Below are 22,553 nucleotides of genomic sequence, written 5' to 3' on the forward strand. Positions count from 1 at the left end.
GAAAAATTAGTATGTTCTTCTGAAGAAAACTTACAAATTTGAAGGTGTTCACTGCTTTTTTTTCCCCTCAAAGTGTTTCCATGAGGGGATTTAGTAGTGGCTTTATTAGAGAAATAAGTCTTCAGTAAATAATTGATGCATTTATTTAGTGAAATACTCCTTTATAAACTTACTTGTTCTACAGACCTTATTCTGGGGACTAATAAGACAGTTTGCAAACAAATATGCCTAAAGAAGAGTCACTGTTGCATCTCACTGTTGTCATGTAACATGATCCTGAAGGTCTCAGTTTCAAGAACCTGAGACTGAGAAGTGATCACTATTGTGTTTGTATGGATTTTGTAGCCTGAATAGGTGTCAGCTAGACTTGGTGACATCACAGATGTCATTTGCAGAAGCTGGAGATATGAAAAATTGCCATTGTGAGATGTTTGTATGGATTTTTGAATGTTTTTAAACCCATTGGGGTGTATGGGTCAATTTACTGTGAATGTCTTTTGTCAGAGCTTAAAGTTTATATTTTCTTTAATTGGTAATGTTTTTATGTATTTTGTATTTAATGTCGATGTTCTCATCCTTTTTCTTTTTAAGGGAAAACTGCCTATGACAGGAATGACTATTACAAAGCTAGAAGACAGTGAAAACCATAAAAATGCATTTGAAATATCAGGTATTGCCCATTAGTATTTTTATTTACTAGTTATTCAAGCATATACTGTTTCAAACATCAAATGCTCACTCTGAACAGAGGAAAAAACTTTTTTATTGTGGGGGTGACCAAGCACTGGCACAGGGTGCCTGGGGAGATGGCTGTTCTTGGAGGTGCTGGAAAGTTCCCTGGCCATGATCTCAGGCACCCAGCTCCAGGTGCCTGTGCTTGAGCAGTGGAGACCTACAGAGGTCCCTTACAGCCTCAGCCATCCTGTGGCTATTCAGACTTTGTAACACAGTCACCCAGAGCCTCACCTGAAGGCTGCTTTTTACTGCTTCTCTTAAGCAGTTAAGGAGCTCTTTGCATGGGATTCATCCTAGAATTTCTGTATCTTAATAAATGGAGGTGTAGCCTTGGAGAAGATGTTTTGTGATTAAGCGGTTCCAGGTACGCTCTTTACTGAAAGAATAGGAATTCAAGAGGCTCTGGAAGAGCTTTGAGCAAGAGTTTTCTTCTAGAAATTTTCCACCTTTTTCTGAGAAAACAAGATGCTTCTTTAGCATCTCTGATGTTAATGATTGTTGCCATTCTGTTTTAGGTAATTTCTATCTGTTGAGTCATTTATTTCAGCATGTGTGTCCTGAGACAATTTAAAGAACAGTGCAGGGTCCCCATGGTGGAGTTTTGTATCTTCATTAAATTCCTGGATCAGTTCTACATCCAAGCAGGTTGCATTTAAAGAAACTGAATTTGACTATCTCAAGTATGATATCAATGCCATGAGTCACAGGGGAAAAATTGTTTATATTGAGAAAAAAATGGTTTTTTGTGATAATAACTATGCAGCTGACCTCAAGGGGAATGCAATGGGTTAAATGGTGTTAAGTGCAGAAGTTGAAAGTTATCTTTGGTTGATGTTACATTCCCAAGTGACTTTTGACTTAGCTTTAATTTTATGCCTTATTTTATAACTTCTCCTGTGTTGTAGTGTACAGACTCAAGAATAACATTTTAGGCAATGTGCTGGCTTTGCTGGGGAGGATGGAGAAGCATAAGGCTAGTAGATGAGCCTGTCTCCTACTCTTGTCATTTAAGGTTGTGCTTAATTACTAGAGTTAGGGGAAAAAAGTAGAACTCCTGTGCTAGGCTAAGAATAAATACATGGAGGCGGTGTGTGTTACAACCTGGAAAAGTGGGATGCTGTTGTACTGAAAATATGGTTCAAATTTTTGCTTAGTATTGAGAGGACATTATGTTTTAAGAAATAAGTATCTTTTTTAATCATGTCAGATTGACTAAACTGTTATTTTTTCATTTCCTATGTCTTTCTGGTGTCTATCACATAGGAAATATGATTGAAAGGATATTAGTATCTTGTAACAACCAACAAGATTTGCATGAATGGGTGGATCACCTGCAGAAGCAAACCAAAGTCACAACTGTTGGGAATCCCACCATTAAACCTCACTCTGTGCCATCTCACACGGTAAGAAATGAATGAGCAGAAATAGGTTATAATTAGGTTGTCTGGCAAATATAACACCGTGGAAAACCTTAATTTTTTTTAGCCATTAGTAACAAGAACTGAATTTTGTCACTGTAGTTTAATAGGTAAAAAGATAATTCTGTTTTTAATTGGGTGAACAAAGAATAAAATGCTTAAAACTCAGTGTAACAGTTAACTGGGGTGAAAGAAAGTTCATTATCATTACTTTTTCTGTTTTGACCAAGTGCCTACATCACCATCTTTTAAGTATACTTAGAACAGTAGGTTGTAATTGGTGATGTACTTGACAGGCTATGGAGAAACAGTAATTTCTTTTGGGTTCTGCATTTGAATTGTTGGATATGAATGATTCTAAATTTAGCTCCACCCTTAGTGGTGAGAGAAGTGGGAGCAGGGCTGCTTGTAGCTGTTCTATCTTTAGTTTGTGCTCCGTCTGTGGTAGACAATAAAAAAAAAATTAAGCTTCTTTTTTCCAAAAAATAATTTAGTGTAAAATTTTTTGAAGGCCAGCTGTAATAAACAAGAATTCTATAGCAAGTGGGATTATTTCACCAGTCCTTGATGACACTATGTCTCCATTATGATAATATGCCTCCTTTCCTTTCCCATCATGTTTGACAGCTTCCTTCCCACCCAGTGACTCCCTCCAGCAAGCATTCAGACAGCAAGCCAATACCACTGACTCCTGCCTACCACACTCTCCCTCATCCCTCCCATCATGGGACTCCACACACCACAATCAACTGGGGGCCTCTGGAACCTCCCAAAACGCCCAAGCCGTGGAGCCTGAGCTGCCTGCGGCCCGCCCCTCCTCTGCGCCCTTCAGCAGCTCTCTGCTACAAAGAGGTGAGTGAGGGCCGGCAGCCAAGGAACAGCACACTGTGGCAGGCCTGCAGTGGGAAGTTGTAAATTTTTTGTGGTGGCTGTGTGTATGTGACTTTCCTTTAATTCTGTAAATCTCGTAAACAACAGGGAAAAAGTGAGAGTTGATCTGCAGTGCAAGATTTCTATTGCAACTTCGCTGCTGTAAGAGATTCTTCTGTTTGGCTGTATCAGTTTGGTTGTACTATATGCTTATTTTGTAATTTAACTTGAAATTCTTTTATGCTTTCATGTGTAGGCCACTAAATTCTACAATGCATTAAAATTTCAATAATCTTTATAGTGTTTAGCCTACCATAACATCCAAAACCTGTCTTGATCAACCTTGGTAGGTCCTGCTCAGTCACCTTTTTACTTTCTTGTTCTGTGTTTTCACAGAACATGTATTGTATCCTTAAGGTAAAGGGTAGACCAGCATCTTCCTTTTGTTCCTGAAACTTAGTATTGTTCCTATAAGTTACCATGACCACATTTTGAGCAGAAATGCTGTTGGGTTTGCTGTTTGTGGGTTTTGTTTGTTTTTTGTGTTGGTTTCGGGTTTTTTTTTTTCCTGTAGACCTCTGTAAAAACAGACCTAGACTTTTACAAATTTTGGCTTTGAAGAGTGTAGTACTTGCCAAGCTTCCTTGCTAGGTCCCTCTTTTACTTGCTTCCCAGCAGACAAGTGAAATGAGTTGTCTCTTCAACTGCTCAGGAAAAAGACCTGTCAATGTATTCCTGCCTCTTCTCTTCACTCTAGCTCCCAAACAGGCTGAGTGCCTTTGCAGCAGGTTTTATGTATATTTCTCTTAATAGAACAGATAAAATACTTGGTGTTATGTATAATTGGAGGAAGGGTAGAGAGGAAATCAGCCAATTCAAGCGAATTGAACATGGCAAAAAAGCATTAGTAAACTGAATTTTGGTGCTGTTAAAAGGGTTTTAGTTAATAATTCCTGCATGCATCTTAGAAGTTAAATTTTTGAAATACTGTCTAGAAGCTCTACTTTTTATTTTTCCTGTACAGGATCTCAGTAAAAGCCCTAAAACCATGAAAAAGCTGCTTCCCAAACGCAAGCCAGAGCGGAAGCCATCGGATGAAGAGTTTGCACTGAGAAAAAGTAAGAGAGACTTGAGCAAATATCTGCATAACACAAAGACTGGAATTAACATCAGTTTAATTTCTGTAAGAGTTAGGTGTAAGTGTAAGCAAGTTGCCTGGTTTCTTCTCTCATGTCAGGGGACAGGAGTAGGTATGTCCAGAGGATGGTTTGTTATAGTCATCTTCTGCTGTGATGGCATTTACAGAGCTTTACTGATTGCTGCAGTGGATGTCTGCTTGTCAAGTGCCTATTTCTGTTTGTTACAGGAGGAAGGGAGGTTCACTAGAGAGCCAGGTGAAGTTCAGTGAGGTAAACCTGTCTTTTAGTACTGTAAGCAACAAGGTGAAGATACTGAACCACTCATGCAGAATACTTCGTAGCTGTGTTCTTAAGTTGGTCTTGCTAGGAGCTTCTGTTGTCCTGGGTGTTGGAAAGCTGGTTATTGCTGCTGATTTGAGGTTGCTTCCACAATCACTCCTAGGATCCAACAGTCTTCTCTTATCTCCTGTAAATAATGTCTGTATCTAAATAAATTGCAGATATTTAGGTTGCCTGAAGTATGAAGAAAAACACTGATCTGAGAGAGACTTAGTAATGTACAGAAAGAGAGAGGTCAAAATCTGGATGTTGGGATAATTTGAAGTGGAGGGAGTGTTAATGTTATCAAGCAAGCACAGTATTCACTTGTCAGTGTTGCTGTAATTCTTCCCTAGATAAATGTGTGTGAATGAATAATCCGATTACTTGTATCAATAAAAGACAGGGTGTTTTATTGGACAGATTTTTGCTGTAGCTTTTGCTTCTCTGTGTCTGTCTTTTGCTCATGGGCTTTTTAAGAGTCTGTGCCATGAGTGTTCAGTGCAGGACGAGTGTTATTGTGGCAGTTGTCTCTCACAGGCTTATATAGAGTTGGAGAGAAAAAGCTTTTCCTCAGGGTGCTCTTGTTTTGTCTTGAGGTGTTAGTCCTTCTGAATGTTCTGTGAATTTCATGTGGAAAAGGTAAGGTAATGAGTACAATGATTCTCTGTTCATGGATGAGCAAGTGGATGTTGTAGTTCAGGATGTTTTATCCTTACAGCAAGGTATTTGTTTAGGAAAAATGAAAGTACTATAGTACAGTATCATTTCAGATGATAGTTGGAGAGTGGAGATTCAGTAGTTGTAGTGATGATGGTGAAGCTGTCAACTTGCAGGTTTAGCAATTGTTAAAGAACACAATGGGAGGAGTTAAGGATTTTTACTTGGGGTAAGGAAGGAGTCTGTAGCTTGCAAATACACTGTTCTTCTCCTGATTTGATAACTTTTATTGAAAGATATTTTTTGGTGTGTTTCTTACATATTCTTGGTATTCATCTTCCCTAATCAGTAATTAGAAGCTTCTGTTAGTGTTTCTTCAACATTCTCAACTTTTTTTTTTGTGGAGCTGTAAAAGTTTCCTATTTCTGTCAAACTTAAAGCATTGATAGAGAGGTCTGGGTTTTGTTACTTCCCTTCTCAGGGATCCAAAGGATTTATGGGCTATGTTTTGAGAACTGCTGTGTCAAATTAGCATTTCAACAGACAAAAGAACTGAGATGTTTCAACTGACTGCCCTCAAGATGCTATTTCAGAAGTCTACTATTTGCCCTGCCACTGTAATTATATGGTGCTGCATTGTAACTACAAAATCCAATTATTTTTCCTGCCTTGAAAGAGGGATAACCCATACTTTAGAGTTCCTGCATCTCTTAAGCTGTAGGAAAATTATATTGGGTCAAGATAATTTCTGCAGTAGTTAGCTTGTCCCAACAAATGTTTGGAAAGTTGGCTTTGTTCTGGTGATGATAAATCACAAAACCCAACAGGATGCATTGGCTGGCAGAGAATACAACTGCATTTTGATGTTGAAGGCTCCTCAGATTCATGTAGCAGGAAATCTTCAAACATAGTTATTTCACAGGAAAAGAGGAAAAATGCTTTTAAAACAACAGATTGTCTTTTATTGCACATAGACTTCTGCTTTAATCTAAAGTAATAATGGTAGAGGTAGAGGTTCACTCTATTGTGAGTGAACAATTTGACACTATTTTTACTGAGTCACCCACTGAGATTTACTGTGGAGCTTTACCTTTTGGAAAATGTTGCCATGTTAAGCTTGACTAGTTAAATTTGTTCACTAGTGCTATTTCTGTTGAAGTCTGAATAGTTTAGAGTAGTCACTTTTCACAGATATATATACATGATAGCAGCATGTTCCCTTCTCCATGCTGCACTGAAGTTATGCTGTTAATTCTGAGTTCTGTTTTCAGTTGCGTGCTATTGGGGGGATAAATCTGGTTTTTAACATATATTTATATACACACACACATATACAAACACATATATATGCACACACAAATGCAAAAAGTTTTCAAGATGTTTTCTGTGAATTAGTATTCTGTTCCCTGATTTTGTTGATTAAATTAATGGAATAGTATGCATATTGAATTGTGTGTTTATATAATGACTTCAATATATAGGGTTTTTTCAGTAAAATGACTGGATTAGAATGAGTCCTCACCCTTCAAAACACATTCTGTACAATATCAGATGCTCAGAAAATTTCTTGAATGTGTGGGTGGTTACTCTGAACTGAATTATTTCTAAGCATTTCAAAATAGTATTTGTCTTTTTAGACCGTTACTTTTGTTCATTGAAGTTTCATTTTTAAAATGGTATGATTAAAACAATTTTAAATGGTTGATTAGGCTGAACTTTGGACTCAACTGAACTGTACTGATTTACAAAGGCCTTTCTATATTAAGAAACATGCCCACGTTTAAGATTCTGTTTTTCCCATTGATTCTAGGTACAGCTGCTTTAGAAGAAGATGCTCAAATTCTTAAAGTCATTGAAGCATATTGCACAAGTGCCAAAACACGTCAGACATTAAATTCAAGTAAGTTAGCCATTTCTACCTATTTCAATACTTTCTAGCTAAAACATCAATAAGATAGTTTGCAAAAGAGAGTTCTGTATATTCTCAGGCCTTTGCAAATAGTAAGTTGGACCTGCAAATAATAATAACCTGTTTCTGGTTTAACATCAATGTCAGGTGCTTATGTATTGGATGCCAAGGACCGTGGTTAGAGGCTATCATTTTTTCAGTGTTTTGAAACAATCAAAAACAACAAAAACCTAAATGTAGCTATTTGTCATGGTTTAAAATTTTACTAAAGCTTTACCAATGAATAAGAGATGTCTGAACTGAATATAACAGCTAATCAGTATGCTTTTGGATAAATTTCAAGAAGCTGGTAAGTAGGAGAAATGAAGAAGTCATTGTAATTTTGGAGGACTGTATTTTTGATGTGTTCTGTTCAACAAAGACTTCGTCCATGGAAAAGTAACCTAGACCTATAAAAATTTCTTTAATTTTATTGCCACTAGTTGTTTTTAGCATTAATTACAAATTTTAATCCCGTCTCATAATTTCAGGAGAAATTGTTCTCAGATGTGTGTTGCTTAAAGCCATTTTTAGTTTCTCAGATCAATACCTAGCATATTGAAAACCTGTAACGTGCCTCTGGGGTCCTACTTCATTTAATCCAAATCAAGGTTGCCATGTGGAGTTCCTCTGTATTGTAAGTAAAACATTGCTCAAAGCAGGGGAGTCCACCAGCATGTGTTCCATTTACACAAGGAAGGAGAAAATGCTGTTGCCTTTGTTCCTTTTTGCACTGTTGAATACAAATTTAATTTGGAGATCCTTGGAACACAGTGTAATGAATTTGAGGTACTTGGCTGGTTTTGCTGGAACTAGAAGGCTGGACATCATAACTTCTTGTCCACTAAAGATGTTTAAATTTTGCAACATTAATCACTCTTACTGCTGCCTACAGTGCTCTAGGCCTGCTTTGCTTCCCAGCAAAAGCACTTTGTGCTGACAATTGAAGTCTTAAAGCACAATTGCATACCTAGTTCTTGAATTTTCCTAATACATGTTTATTTGCTATTGCCACCTTGAAAAAAACACAGCTACTTTGTATTCCTATGTAACTTACTATGGGAATATGGTAATTATATTAGACTGTAAACACTTCTCAAGTAACAAAAAAAGCCTTAATTTTAATTTTTGGGTCTTAATGAACTGTAGATCTCCAAGATCATGAAGTCAGCTACTACTACTATTTTTTTAATACTAATCTTTTTACAGTCCTACAGTCATTTCAGTAGTTGTTTAATTGGATAAAAGGAATGAATGAGTTCAAAGTTCTGAAGATATGCTGTTGTTCCAAACAAAATCAAGTGAGATGATTGCTGTTTAAACACCTCAACTGTGTTCTGTTATTTCCAAGGATAATGTGACAAGAAATGGTTGGGAAAACATTTGCACTTGCACAGTAGTGTGTGTGTGTGCAGATATGAAGTGGATATGATTTTTTTTGCTTGCCTATTTTTCCTGTCTATGTATATTTAAGAAATATACATAGTGCTGTGGGTATCATTGCATACATCAGAAGTCAGCTCTTTTATTTGCTCTTATTTGCAGCAAGAAACAATTTTTTATTGATTAGGCACACAGCTGCTTTGTTTGGAAAGCATAGTGTTGTCACCTAAGACTAGGTTTCAGAAGGTCCATTTGTAAACTGGAATTGGAAATGGGGGAAGAACCAATAAAGCTGAAATTGCTTCTGTTGGAGCAGTAGTCAGTGTAGAATAATAGAATGAGAGAGTTGCCTGTCATCTGTGAAGTATGCTGGTTTTTACATACTCCATTCTTACCTCCCAGTTCATATTCTGCCTGTCCCTGACAGCACTCACTGGGCAATTCCCCTACTGCACCTTAATCTGCTGCTTTTGGCAGTGTCAGTACAGCAGAGCTATGGCACCAGTGCAAACTGGTAAGGTGTGGTATTAGAGGTAGCAAAGCAGCTTTTTATCAGTTTTTTGGGTGGGGAAAAAGTGGGATTTAATTTGTGTAGGTAGATGGAAATGAAAGAGCAGAGTCTGTCTTTCTTGCACTTTTTGTACACTGAGCTTATTTTGCATTTCTGTTTCAAATGAAGACTTAAAATCCTCTGCAATATCATGTGTATGGTGGCTCATAACATGGCCACTTAGATGGCTTCAATCCTTGGATATTGCCAGGCCTTGAAAAATTAAAAAACCTGTCCTTACTATGTTTGACCAATGACCCTAGAGATCTAAAAATATTGAATCGGGGAGATGGACTCAGGCATGTAGCAAGAGGTGTGTGAGGGCTCAGAATGGGCTAGGCTGTGTCATTGTTAGGCTCTTGGCCATGTTTTTCTGAGTTAATTTGCCACATGGTTTAACAAATAACAAGGGGTATGGGCACAGAAAAAAATGTGCTTTGACATTTTTTGGGTGCAAGATGTTGCTGCTGATTTAGTAATCAGCAGCCCTGCTCTGCATGAGAACTTTTGCTTTTCTTTTTCCCCCTTCATTTTCCTCTTCACAGTGGTGACACAAGCACTTCTGTTGGCTGTGTTGTGAGCTGGTGGGAAAATTACCTGCTTGAAAAAACTAACCCTACAAAAGATTTTTCATCTGAAGCTGTTTCCTGACCTGGCTCATGAAGCAGCTGTACAAAAGACTGTGTCATTGCAAGGGAGGGAAAGGATGAGGTACAGATACGTGATGGGGAAGGGGCTGTTGCTTTTCACATTGGTGCTGGATCATGCTGGCTTACTGTGTTTGTTTACTGCTCTGTGCCCAGTCAAATCCTCCCCAGACCAGAACTGACTCTGTATTTCAAAAGAACCTGACTTCCTCTTCAAAAAATTCTACTTTCAAACAATATTTTGTTACTCAAAATTCTCAACTGAGACTGCCTAGAAACTTAAAAACCACTTCAAAATTGTATTGTAACCATTCAAACATTATATGCTGAGTGTAATTTATACCTAAACCCCAAACAAATTTGAAGAAAAAAAAAAAGAAAAAACCCAACTTTGGTGCCTTTTTAACAATATTTTCTCTTTTCCTTCTCTTCCCATCACCTTTTTGCTTTTATTTCATGTGTTTGGTTGTGGCTATTCCTTACGTTCTCCTCCTCATCCCACCTCTGCCTATCCACATCCACCATTTCATTTCACCTATACATCCTTAGCATGGCAAGGCACTGACCTGATGCATAATCACGTCTTGGCTGATGATGACCAATCAAGTCTAGACTCCTTGGGTCGTCGCAGTAGCCTTTCTCGTTTGGAGCCTTCAGACCTCTCAGAAGACTCTGACTATGACAGTATATGGACAGCCCATAGTTACAGAATGGGGTCTACATCTCGTAAGAGCTGTTGCTCATATATCTCTCACCAGAACTAATGCACTTCTGAGCTTTTTCTTAACAAATGCTTGTTGTATCACAGCCTGCTTTTCTTAGATGTTTTCTTGCTGTTCCTTGTCTCTTTAATGTGATATTTTAACAACTTCTGAGGGAGCTCCTGAAACTTCAGTTATACCTGGTGGAAGGCTCTATTGTCAATTCAGTACACGTACAAATAAGTCATTCTAAAAAGTGTATATCCTGTTAAGGATGATACTTCTTGAGGGTTTTTTAACTGACAGATGTTAATTTGTAGCTCTGAATGGTCTTTTTTTCTTTTAACTTGGTCAGTGTAGTAACAGGTCCTTTATTTTCTTTTTATTTTGGATAAGCACATTTTTATATTTTGTACTGAAGCCATACTGGTTTGAGAGCTGAGTGCCAGCTATATGGAAATACCTTAGTGGTAGTGGTTGGATTTTCTACATATTATTAACAAAATACATAGCTGGTAGAGTAAGTGAAATGCAGCTTAAAAATTAGCAGTACAAGAGCTGTAAAATCATTCAGATATTCACATATCTGGCCTGTTTGGAAGAGCATTTGCTAATCCATAAAAATTTCTGGTTTTATACTGCTGTCTTTTGCTCATTGCTTAAAACGTTTATATGAAGGACCTTGCTGCTCTTTCCCCACCCCAGTCCAGCAATTGTCATGAAAACCTGGCAGTCCATGCTCATTACATGCAGTGTTTTGGTACTCTCATGTTACCTGTGGTCATACTGTCACTTTACTGTGTGCAGTAGTGTGGCAGAAAGCAGGGTTTAGATGTTTGCTTGCCTGTTAAAATACACAACTGTCAACTCTCAATTGACCATTCTTCTTGAAAAGACGAGAGGAAAATGATTCCCCTGATGGAGGCTCCAGTGTTCAGCATCTGAAACTCTAGGTACAACTGTGATCAAATTGGCTTGCTTGAAGTTCTGAATAATAGAATGCTTGGCTTTTGGGTTGTACTGTTTGGAGCATGTCTGTGACAGATTTTATTGTGTCTTGTAACTTCTCTCATAAGCAGGTTTGTTTTCAGCAGCAGCTCTTCACTTACAGTCATGTTGGCTTTTTCAGAGAACTGTGACATGCTGTGCACAGCTGAAGGTCTCAAACCTGCACCTGGGGCACTGCTGGGGTGAACTGTGTGTGTGTGCTCTGACTTGTTGTTAAAGTAATTGGCATCAAAACGAAAATGGCATGTTTTCCAAATCTTGGTAAGCATTAGGGAAAAGTGTGGTGAAAATGATGAAAGGACAGAAACAGTTCTCAGTTTCGACAGGGTTCCCAAGTGCCAACACCCTTATCATACTATCCAGTGTTCAGATACTACTCTATGAACAAGTTCAGAGTAATTGTGATGAAATTTAACTGCAGCCTGGCAACTTGATCACACTGTTTAAAAGGTAATCAGTACCTCTCTGCAGGTCACATGATCAGAAAGTTGCAATTGCTAGGAGTGCATGATTCCAGAAGGTGGTCAGTGTGGAGAAGATGTTTCAAGGCATTTCATGTCTTCAATTTATGTTCAGTCTTGTTTGATCCCCTGCTTTATCTTCTCTCACTGTTGTTAGCATTCTGTAATGTTACTAACAAAAGCAGTAGTGCTTACCAAGGAGGGTTTTCAGGGGTGCATTTTCCTGCTGGTCATATATTAATGTAATGACCAGGAACTTGTGTATGTTGAACCTTTTGCAAAGGGAGGAGTCTTGCTTAGAGAATGAGATAAGTAGATGTGCTCCATATCATTTCACAGCACATTTGTAACCCACTTCACTCCCTTCTTCTTTTCAGTCAGTTTTTTTGTTTTGGTTTTTTTTAACATATATGGCAAGTACGGATTGTTTTTTGCCCTGTTTCTTATGATGTGGTGTTCTAGTTGAATAATGTTTTCTGCACTGGATAAATGATAATTCTTTTATGTCTGTTTCATGTTATATAGTGTAAATATGAGTTTGTAATACAGTTGTTGCACTTGAACTTTCCTTATCACACAGAAAGTTTTGTTATCCAGATCCGAAGATTTTGACTTTTTATGCACCAAAGCTTTGACAGTTTACCACCATTAATTATTGTAGCATTTATGTCATTAGGTACTATCATAATTAGGATCTCTCATATTGTGTATTCTCATATTAACATCACAGCACATTTAAAACCATTCTACGTCTTCAATGTTACAGGCTGTAAACTATTGTGAACTGATCAGGAGTATTAATGCAAAATGCTTGAAACAAACAAAAAAAAAAGGACAAATGTGGAAATGATGGTATTCAGTCCAAAGGTTCAGTGTTTCTATTTTTGTGGAACTTTAGTCATGGTAATAACAGTACCTTATGTTTATGCAATTCTGTAAATTGTATGTGTACAGTTACAAATACACTGGAAGGATGGAGAACCTGAATTGGAAGGTAGGTTCAAGCCATTGTCAGGCCCTCTTCTCATGGCTTATGCAGTGTTTCCATATAAATTAGTACTTACCATAAGCTGAAGCCAGCCAGTATTGATTGGGTGTTTTGCATAATCTTGCCAAAACACAGTAATGTGTATATAGTGACGTAAAACATAGAAAGAGTAATATATATTGTGCACTTCATTTGTGAATGGGAGAAGCCATCTTTAGTAGGTGACTGCCTTTGGAAAATGCAAAATGGATGTATATCTGAATGTTTCATTGTACTGTACAGTAATGCATATTGTTTGTGGTTGCATATATCAATTAAGTGTTTTGTTTTATATGAAAAGGACATCTGTTATGTACAGTTGAAATAAATTTTGCATTTGCTAGACTGTGACTTTAATATTTAATTATTACACAGGGGGAAAGGACATCAGAACTTGTAACTTAACACATCCTCTTCTCCCTATGCCTGCTTTCTCTTCCTCCCTTCTTCCCAGAGGAATCAAATGCTGACATGAAAGACCTTTTCTGACATAAGTGTGTAATCTTTGTTTAATGTAGTTCACATCTACAGGAAATTCAGTGTAATGGGAAGTATGTATTCTTCTATATCCTCTTTTTTGTAAAAATAATTTCAGAGACATTGCCATCTATAGATTGCTTTTCTGTTGCCTTCCTCTCCTGTTAAATTGATTTTATTTTGGTCCTTTTAGGTTTTTTTTTTTTGTTTGTTTTTGTTGGTTGGTTGGTTGTTTTTGGTTTTTTTTTTTTGGCATGCGGTTTTTTTGTTGTTGGTTTTTTTTGTGGGGTCTTTTTTTGTTGGTATATTTTCAGTAGAAGCATGGGCTGAATTATTGGAACAATCAAAAATCTACTTCTGCAGGTCCTATTGTCAGAAAGAAGTGTTATTAATATACTAAGGGTGTATATAATGTGTTTTCATGATTTAATATGACAACATTTTTATTTTAAAAGCAAGAGTTATACTTAATGTTTCTGCTTAAAAGTTGCTTACATATGGGTGAATTTAAACAAATCAGTAAGCTAATATATGTGCTAAAAATGTTTACATCAGAATAAATTTAATAACCACCCCTCTCTATTAAAAGGTCATAACGTTGTTTTGCTATGATTGTAGCAGCTCTAGTCCTGCAGCTATGGGCTTGGAAGTTCTTGCATTGGTTAGTGAAATACAGGCAGTTTAGTGGAGTAGCTCTTTCCAAATCTTGTCTTAGGGATCTTCCATGTCTTTAGATGGTGTATCTGTCTTCTCAAACTATTCATTCTGTTCTTACATGACTAACACATATGAAGTTATATTTTGGTCCACTTTGTTTCCATTTTACTCATCTAAGCATATTGCTGTAAACTGCCTAAATCAGTCATCTGAGTCATGTGGGGTTTAATTCCTGTTTGTGATTCTGTTGGTTAAAAAAAGACAAAACAACTTCATGCCCAAATCTTTTTTAATATTCCCAAGAATTTGCAAATATATATAAGATACAATGATGTATCTTATACAGTGATCTAAAGTTTAGCTGATACTTGGCTTCTGATTTGTGTTTTCTTTACAAAGATAATAAAGGATACCCTTTTGATTTTGGCAGATCTGTAGCACAGATTTTTCCAATTTTTAAATCTCAACACGTGCAGAGTCTGGGAGCAGCATTTTTAGAATTGTTTGTATTAGAACCTCATGAAAAATTTATTAAGAAAGAGAAGATTAATTTGGCATGTCTGATCATCTGCTTTAACATATTTAATACAACAAATGCAGTGGCACACTGAATATTTAAAATGACAAGTAATTTTTTTTGTCTAAAATTTGCTTCACTAAGAAAAGTACATGCCTGTACATGCCAGTGGTTAATGGTGGATCTGAACAGTTGTGTATGCACACACTTGTTTTTCAGTGGCAAGTCACACTCCAGTCATTGAAACTCAAGTAAATTTAATTTCTGAGAGCTTCTTAGCTTGTGAAGTTGCTGAAAAACAGAACTGTATAAAGTACTGTTTCAAACTTTTGACCTTTATCCCTGCCCTGTTCCCCTCCTTACCCCTCCTAATCAGAGTAAAGGTATGAAGAAGTGAAGAAAACAGCAATACTTAACAGCCATGCAACAGAGTCTTTGCTCATGGCCTCAGATAATACTGTGCACTTCTTGAAATTACCACCATGCCCACACCTCTCACTTCCGTACCTTAAATTAGGACACTCATAGTCTTCTATGAGCCTTCTCCTCCCTTTCACCAGCTGGAGGAAACCGTTCTTGGTTGACTGGGGAGAGCTGTCTTTTTAACTGATGCCCTGAGATTAGCTACTTTAGCAGATAATGTGAATAACCACCTCCATTTTTCTCTTTGCTTAAATGTTTCCTGACAGACATGGTCTTTGGACCTAGGCAGAGATTTAATATCCAGTTAAAGCAGAAAGGTTTCTGAATTTCATCCCCCTTTTCTTTCTTCCTTCTACAAAACTTCTGAACTCCCTTCATACTTGTTTGCTAAATGATTCAAAAGAAAGGACCAGGCTGTTTACCAGTACAGCTCTTTCTGAAGCCTGGCTTCTGTCAGGAGCCAGGATGGTGCCATATAAAAATAGCATGGTGCCCAGAGAAATTGTGAATGCCCCATCCCTGAGAGTGCTCCAGGCCTGTTTGGATGGGGCTTTGAGCAGCCTGGTCTAGCAGAAGGTGTCTCTGCCCATGGCAGGGGGTTGACTCTGTGTCAACCATTTTGTAAGATGTCATGCTCCTTTTGGGGGGGAGTGAATGAAAGGCTGAGGTTGTGAGTTATGATTGCAAACAGACATCAGTGAGAGCCACTGTGACATTCAGTCTCTTCCTGGTTTGGTGTTAAGACCATACTCCAGGGCAAGGAGTGACACTCTACCTGTTTTAGGCAGGTATAAACTGGACTTTTGTTATGAAATCTTTTAACCATGGAAATACCCAAACAGGTTCCAGCTTTCCTTATTTATAGAAATGCTCAGAACTGCTTGCTTGTTTAAGACAGATTGATTTAGCTGGAAAGGGGATCAGACACTGCAAACAAAAAGCAGGGGGCCGTTCCTCAGGGGCCTATTCTTGTATTTCAGGTATTCTACCACATAATGTAGGGGGTATTACTAAGGCCTGTAGCCCTGCTCTGAATGTCAAATGGGCTGTGTTGTTCCTGGCTTTACTCTGGAGGCTAAATTTGCTAAATCTATAATTTAGAGTATGGTTTTGTCAAAAAGCATTGTAATTCTTATTCTCCGCTCTAGTGCTGAGAGGTATTGATATTGAATAGATAGCTTTCTTTTTTATCATGGAATTTCATTTATGGAAACTTAATTGACTCATGATTGTAGTGGTCAGTTAATTGCTTTAATTACTCAACAGACTTCTAAACAGCGGGGTCATTCTTCCAAGACCCTGGTTTTAAGAATTCTCTATTGAGAAGTTATGCAACTTATTTTGCCTTGATATTTGTTGATACGTGCTAATGTTGAAATAATTGTTTGGGTTTGTCAAACATAGTTTCTCCTCCCATCTACCTTACTTCCTTCAATACCCACCCCCTCCAGAAAAAACCTGCAAACCAAATAAAACCCTGTTTTGTGTAGCTTGGGGTGCAGGGTGCCCATCTTAAAAAAAACCAAAAAATCAAACAAACCAACCCCCAAACCCAAACTAATCCAAAAAAACCAACAACAAGAAATCCCCACTTGAAAAATCCCTACAAGCTAACTGACTAGTACTTGTTGTTATGTTGTCTCAAGGTGAATTGGGCAGTTGAGGTCAATTTAAATATAGTCATTTGGCCTTTTTGACTTGGAATAGGGTCTTGTAATAAAATACAGTGTGAAACTTGGGTGCTTAGAATAGAGGAATAGCAGATATGGCAAGTTAAAGTAATTTGATTCTTCCACCCTATTTCATGAAAATGTGGAGTGTGTCTCAAAGGTGTTCAGGATTATCTGAGCTGTACAAACTTCCCAGACTGTCGTTTCAGTATTAATTCAGTGGGAAGTGCCCACTGTACTGTAACACAACCCTCTCTTCATGTCCTAAAGCTGTAGCTTTTACAGAGGGAAATGGTTGCACAGGGTGTAGGCCTAAAGAACTTGATGATGGCACAAGGTGGAATTTAGGGGATATTGCTGAGTGCCAGTGATGACTCTGCTTGAAGTTACTTCCAGATGTGTAATTGCAAAAAGTAAAAAAAAAAACCAAAAACAAACCCAAAACCTTTAAAAAAAGGATCGCTGCTGGCATAAATGGTGCAGAAAAGCAGGATTTAGAAATAGCTTTCTTTTGCCTTTAGAACTTGACACCTCATGTCTTGTGTTACTGTGCACGTACTCATTTGATGACCAGATCCTTTGTGGCAGGATAGATGTGATGTGTGTTTGTACCTTTGATACTCAGAATGTGCTTGTGGGGTTTAGGAAAAAAATCTGCAATAAAGAAAAACCCTCCAAAGCTCACAAAACCCAAACTGTGATCAAGGAAAGAAAGTGTGGGGGTTTTTACATAAGTATGAACCATAAGAGCAGCAAGAGTTCTGACATACAGATAAGGGTTTGTATGACCACGGGTATTGGAGCAGTGAAGGCAGGAGTGGAACTTGTGTTCCGCAGTGGTTACTGTCCTGTGGCACAGGAAGGTCAGTGTTGGCAGCAGCAGTGTTCCATTGGGTGTGTTTGTGTAGCCTCAGGTCTCCTTGTGTGTATAATAATGTTGGTGAAGTGCTTTGTGTGTCTGTGCAGTGTTGTGTGCTGTGCTCTGCTGTACTTCCATCAGGATGTGCTGCTGTAACATCTGCTTCACATGCATGTGTGTGTATAACTGAACAGCTGGGACATTTGCTGTCAAGCTGTCTCCTCCATGCTATTTGTGCTTTGCAAGGACCCATTACCCTGCCCAGGCTGGCAGCTGGATGCAGCTCTGTACAAAGGGAAAAACATGTGCTCCATTTGGGTGATGGGAGTCACGGGTGAGAAACCTGTGCCAGTTCTCTCCCCTTGGTCACTGTCTCCTTGGCCTGTGCTGGGCTGAGGTACAGTTCACATCAGTACAGAGACCCAAAATGCAGTGATCTGGTAGCAGCTGCTGCCAACTAATTCCTAATACAACATTTAATTCAGTTCTGTGGTAGCTGCCAGGCTAATAAAGCAGAGCAGTAAGCAATTAACTGAAATAAACATGAGAGCTTTTTACAGAGGCTGACAGCACAAACAGGGAAGTGTCCTTGAGCTCCCTACAGAATTTGGATGTGTTTGTTTTATAGGTTGTTCCTCCTGGAAAATAAGTGGAAGTGTATTAACCCTTAAAAGATTTCTTCGCTCCGTAAGAAGAACTTACAGCTTTTGAGGACAAGATCCTTTCTCAAATCTGCTGTTCTCTTTAGTCTATATAATTATGACAATCACATACTGATACATTAGATCTTTACTGTAAGCTTAAGGAAACTTTTTTCTGCATTAAAGACATTTGTCATTGTTTGCTAAAATAATTTAAATAGCTAAACATGTACAGCTAAGATAGGATCCCTACAAGCTCACTGTTCAGAACTCAAGACTGCAGCTGTTTGGGAAGTTAATATTTTGCAATTATTGTGATTTATTCAACATTTTTGTTTATTTGTTAATATTTTGTATTTTACCATGAACCTTCAAAGAAAAGTGCTGCTAGCACAAAGCAGCTGTTCAGCCACTGATTTCTCTGGGCAGGCAAGTGCTCTGTAGTACCAAGTTATCAGTTTCAACTGTATGAGACTTGAGAAATTCCTGGTTAATGAAAGTTCACTACAGTAAATTTGTGACAGGTGTACCTTGTTTGTTAAAACTGATGTCTTAGTTAAAAAATGTAAGAACTTCAGTGCTTTATCTGCAGTGTTTGAATTCTGAACAAATGCTTAGACACCAATTTATTTACAGACCTTCTTAAAAAAAACCCAAACCTTTGTAATCTGTTGCAGCTGAATCGAATAATGTTTATAGAATTATGGGTGGATGCACATTTCTGAGTTGTAGTTTTTCTAGTCAGAACTACATTTTTATAATTATGTTTTATTTTGATGTTATAAATTGTAATATGTGGAAAGTTCTGAAGATGTTGGAATGTTTTGAGTTTTATCATCAAACCATGAAGTGCTTTTCAAAACACCTATTAAATACAAAGAGTGTGTGTCATTTGGTAGGAATGTATTGTAGGATTAAAAGGTTCTCTGTAAGAGTATTTGCATGTATATGTGTGCACACACAAAGTGGGATGCTTACAGTGTCTTGGGGAAAATGGTTTTTACTTCTTTTTTTTTAGTTGCTGTGTCATTTGATACCACTATTCTGCTCCTTACTGACAGAGTAGTGGGTTTAGAGCAGAATTATATCTTGGATTTGTATCAGTGTGAGATCAGAATCTGTCCTTGACACTTAAATTGCTGTTATTTAAACACAGCTATGTCTTTCTCAATCTGCTGTGGGGAATTTGCACAGCTTTTACTGATGCTTGAATAGTGCGCTGTTCCTTGAACAGTGTAACATCCCCGTCCATGACTCGGGAGTTATGTCACCAGTGGGGTAGGGGTGTCACACAACCTTTTGTTGTTGTAAGGCTGTGGTTTCAAAAGTAAAAAATGTGTCAGTAACTCATGTGTAGAGGGAAGGGAGAAATGGAAAGTGGCATACCTTGGTCATGGGGATGTATAATGTGGTGAATGAAAACATAATCTTTAAAATGCCCCAGGGATATTTGTGAGTTGCTCACTTTGTAATTTATTTTTACAACAGGTTCCCGTAAAGAATCAGCTCCTCAAGTCCTGCTTCCAGAAGAAGAAAAAATTATTGTAGAAGAAACTAAAAGTAATGGTCAGACTGTTATAGAAGAGAAGTAAGAAAATGTTTAATGAATGATGAATTAAAGTAGTAAACTTTGTACTCTTCCTCCTCCTCCTGTCTCCCATTATAGCAGGCTGGGTGTGGTGTGTTTGTAGTTGGAATAGAGCTGTTTGGAGTATGCTGCCAGTCCTCTCAGTGCAGCTGGCCTTCATTTAAATGTCTGGTTCTTTGTATACGCTGTGCAAGCTATTCCACCCATGCCAAGAAGTGATGTGCTTCACTTACAAATAGTTTTTCCAAGTGCTGTCAGATTTCAGTATTAAATTGGTGTCATCCTTCTAGTTAGCCTGTGGTGTCATTCAACTTTCTTGGTAAAGTGTACATTGGAAGTGAAACTACAGTTCTGTTCTAAAAAGCTTTAATACAGAAACCAGCGGAGGTCCATAAATGCTTGACAGGTGTTTCTTGTCACAGAAGCTGGTAACAAGTCCTTGCCTTACTGAATATAAATAAGGATTACAGACAGGTATTTTTTTTAACACAGGTCTGAAATTAGCTATTAGGTGTGGGGTGTTTTTTATTTAATTGCATTTCATTAAACAGTTTTGTCTAATAATAGTTTTAGATGTGTATTTCTGAAAACTGTTGTTACAGATTATCTTCTTTTTTTCATTTTAGAAGCCTTGTTGACACAGTATATGCATTAAAGGATGAAGTACAGGAGTTAAGACAGGTTGGTAACTTGCTACATTTATAGCAACATGGAGAAAGAAAAGATGGAAGGCTTGTTATAAAACTAAATATGGCTTGCAAGTTCACTTTAAAAGTCATGAGCTTGAATTTTGGCCTAGATTTTCTTTTAAATGTAAAATATCATTTGCAAAAAAGCACTCCCTGTTGTTGTTATCAGACTTTTGAGAATAGCATTGAGGACTGCTTCTCTGAAGTGAATTACTAAGCTGGTTTTGGATATTGCAGTTTCTGAAATGGTGGAAGTGTTAAGCAAATTCAGTTGTGCTATATCACCAGCAAAGTAAGATTACAGAGACTGAGAAATCACAGTTGCTCGAGAACACTAATAAAGGCCTAAATAGAACCAGATATTTATAGTTCTAAAATGATACAGTCTTAAAGTAACCTGAACACCTCTATGGATCAGTTCTTAAAACTGCTCATTTCTAGAGACAAGAGTCCTTTTCAGTGCCTATCACGTGTTGTTTTTTTTTTTTTAATCAGGGCTTCACAATAGCTCTGGGTGCTTTTTTGTCACTTGTTCTAAATATCCACCATGATTAAATAAAAATATCACTTTATCAGGGCATAGCTTGTTTTAACCATGTTAATGGTGCTGCATGTAGACTTGGCTTAATGTATAGGTGAGAAGAAGCATTGGATTTTCCTTACTATGCAAGGTGTGAATTTGCTTACCACTCTGACTCCAGAAGTTGGATAAAATTTCTTGTGTTAATTTAAATAGGATTTGTGTTCAAATTTCTTCAGGTCTGGGGCTATAAATGTGATTTTTTTTTTTTTGTCATCTGTAACCATGCCTAGTATTTCTAGGGATGTCATGCATATTCCTTGAAATAGGACAGTTGATGTGTTGCATACTTAAATTTTGCTGGGTTCAGCATATAAAGAATGAGTATCCCAGGTTAGAGCTGAATTTGGCTGTCTTTAAAAAAACACAATTCATATAATAAAAGCAGCAGTAATAGCCCACTAATAGTCCTGCTGGCCTCCTGCTTTTGTACGGAGAATAAATGTGCAGCCTCACTGAAGCTCTGCACAGCTCCATGACGCTTACATAAAAAGTCACCTTCTCCTGAGCTTCATGTAACAGCTCTCTTTTCTGGTGCCTTTCCAAATAGATGTTCTTCAGAATCTTACATCTTTCAAGTTAAAACATATTAAAGCCTGATTTCATTTTCTAACATATCAGGAATTCAGGAATCTCTTCTTAAAAGCATTTATTGGTCCACTGCTCTGATGCTGCCAACCAAAGAAGGGGCAGAAATAATCTCTGAGATGGCAAGGGCTTGGATAAAGGATCTCTGGGAGTACATGGTGTCCTGGCTGGTGTAGGAACCAGACTGCAAAGTGGGATCCTTCCTAGGGCAGCTTCCATCAGTTTTTCATAGCTGTTGTTCCACAGGCAATACACTTGAGCTGGTCCTGAATTGGCAGACTTAACTTAAATCTCTTCCTACATAAAATAATGAACTTTCCAAATAATGAAGTTTCTTAACAGACTTGAGGAGGGAATGCAGTTAATGAGGTGACAGACCATTATTGTGTGTACAGACTAGAGAACAAGAAGCTGCAGAGCAGTGCCATGGAGAGACCTGGGGGTCCTGGTCCATGGCAAGCTGAACATGAGTCAGCAGTGCCCTGGCAGCCAGGAGGGCCAACCCTGTCCTGGGAGGCATCAGGCACAGCATGGCCAGCTGGGCAAGGGAGGGGATTGTCCTGCTCTGCTCTGAGCTGGGAGGCCTCACCTCGAGTGCTGGGGGCAGTTTTGGGTCCCATGATAAAAGAAAGACATTGAAGCTGTTAGAATGTCCAAAGGTGGGCCATGAGGATGGTGAAGGGCCTTGAGGGGAAGCTGTGTAGGCTGAGGGCATTTGGTCTGTTCAGCCTGGAGGAGAGGAGGCTGAGGGGAGACCTCATTGTGGTCTATAACTTCCTTGTGAGGAGAAGAAGAGGAGCAGGTACCAATCTCCTCTGGTGACCAGTGTCAGGACTTGAGGAAACAGCATGAAATGAGTTAGGGGAGGTTCAGGTTGGATATTAGGAAAAGGTTTTTCACCCAGGGGGTAGTTGGGTACTGGAACAGGCTCCCCAGGCCCAGGTCACCAAGCCTGTCTGAATTCAGGAAGCATTTGAACAATGCTTTCAGGCACATGGT

At 38.2% G+C, this 22,553-nt stretch overlaps 1 protein-coding gene across 5 annotated transcripts in view; it reads left to right on the forward strand.

Moving 5' to 3' along the window:
* ARHGEF7 (Rho guanine nucleotide exchange factor 7) overlaps positions 1 to 22,553 on the forward strand; it is a 116,530-nt gene that overhangs the window by 89,916 nt on the left and 4,061 nt on the right. For 4 of the 5 annotated variants that reach the window (XM_036384079.2, XM_036384054.2, XM_036384090.2 and 1 more), the window contains 8 exons: positions 592 to 670; positions 1,999 to 2,138; positions 2,781 to 3,005; positions 4,048 to 4,141; positions 6,951 to 7,040; positions 10,218 to 10,394; positions 19,598 to 19,697; positions 20,324 to 20,378. In XM_036384079.2, the coding sequence (XP_036239972.1) occupies positions 592 to 670; positions 1,999 to 2,138; positions 2,781 to 3,005; positions 4,048 to 4,141; positions 6,951 to 7,040; positions 10,218 to 10,394; positions 19,598 to 19,697; positions 20,324 to 20,378 (960 nt within the window). The remainder of the gene's footprint in view (positions 1 to 591; positions 671 to 1,998; positions 2,139 to 2,780; positions 3,006 to 4,047; positions 4,142 to 6,950; positions 7,041 to 10,217; positions 10,395 to 19,597; positions 19,698 to 20,323; positions 20,379 to 22,553) is intronic. The other variant, XM_036384070.2, reaches the window with a different exon arrangement.

Source organism: Molothrus ater, chromosome 2 (assembly GCF_012460135.2).
Source record: "Molothrus ater isolate BHLD 08-10-18 breed brown headed cowbird chromosome 2, BPBGC_Mater_1.1, whole genome shotgun sequence".
Lineage (NCBI taxonomy): Eukaryota > Metazoa > Chordata > Aves > Passeriformes > Icteridae > Molothrus > Molothrus ater.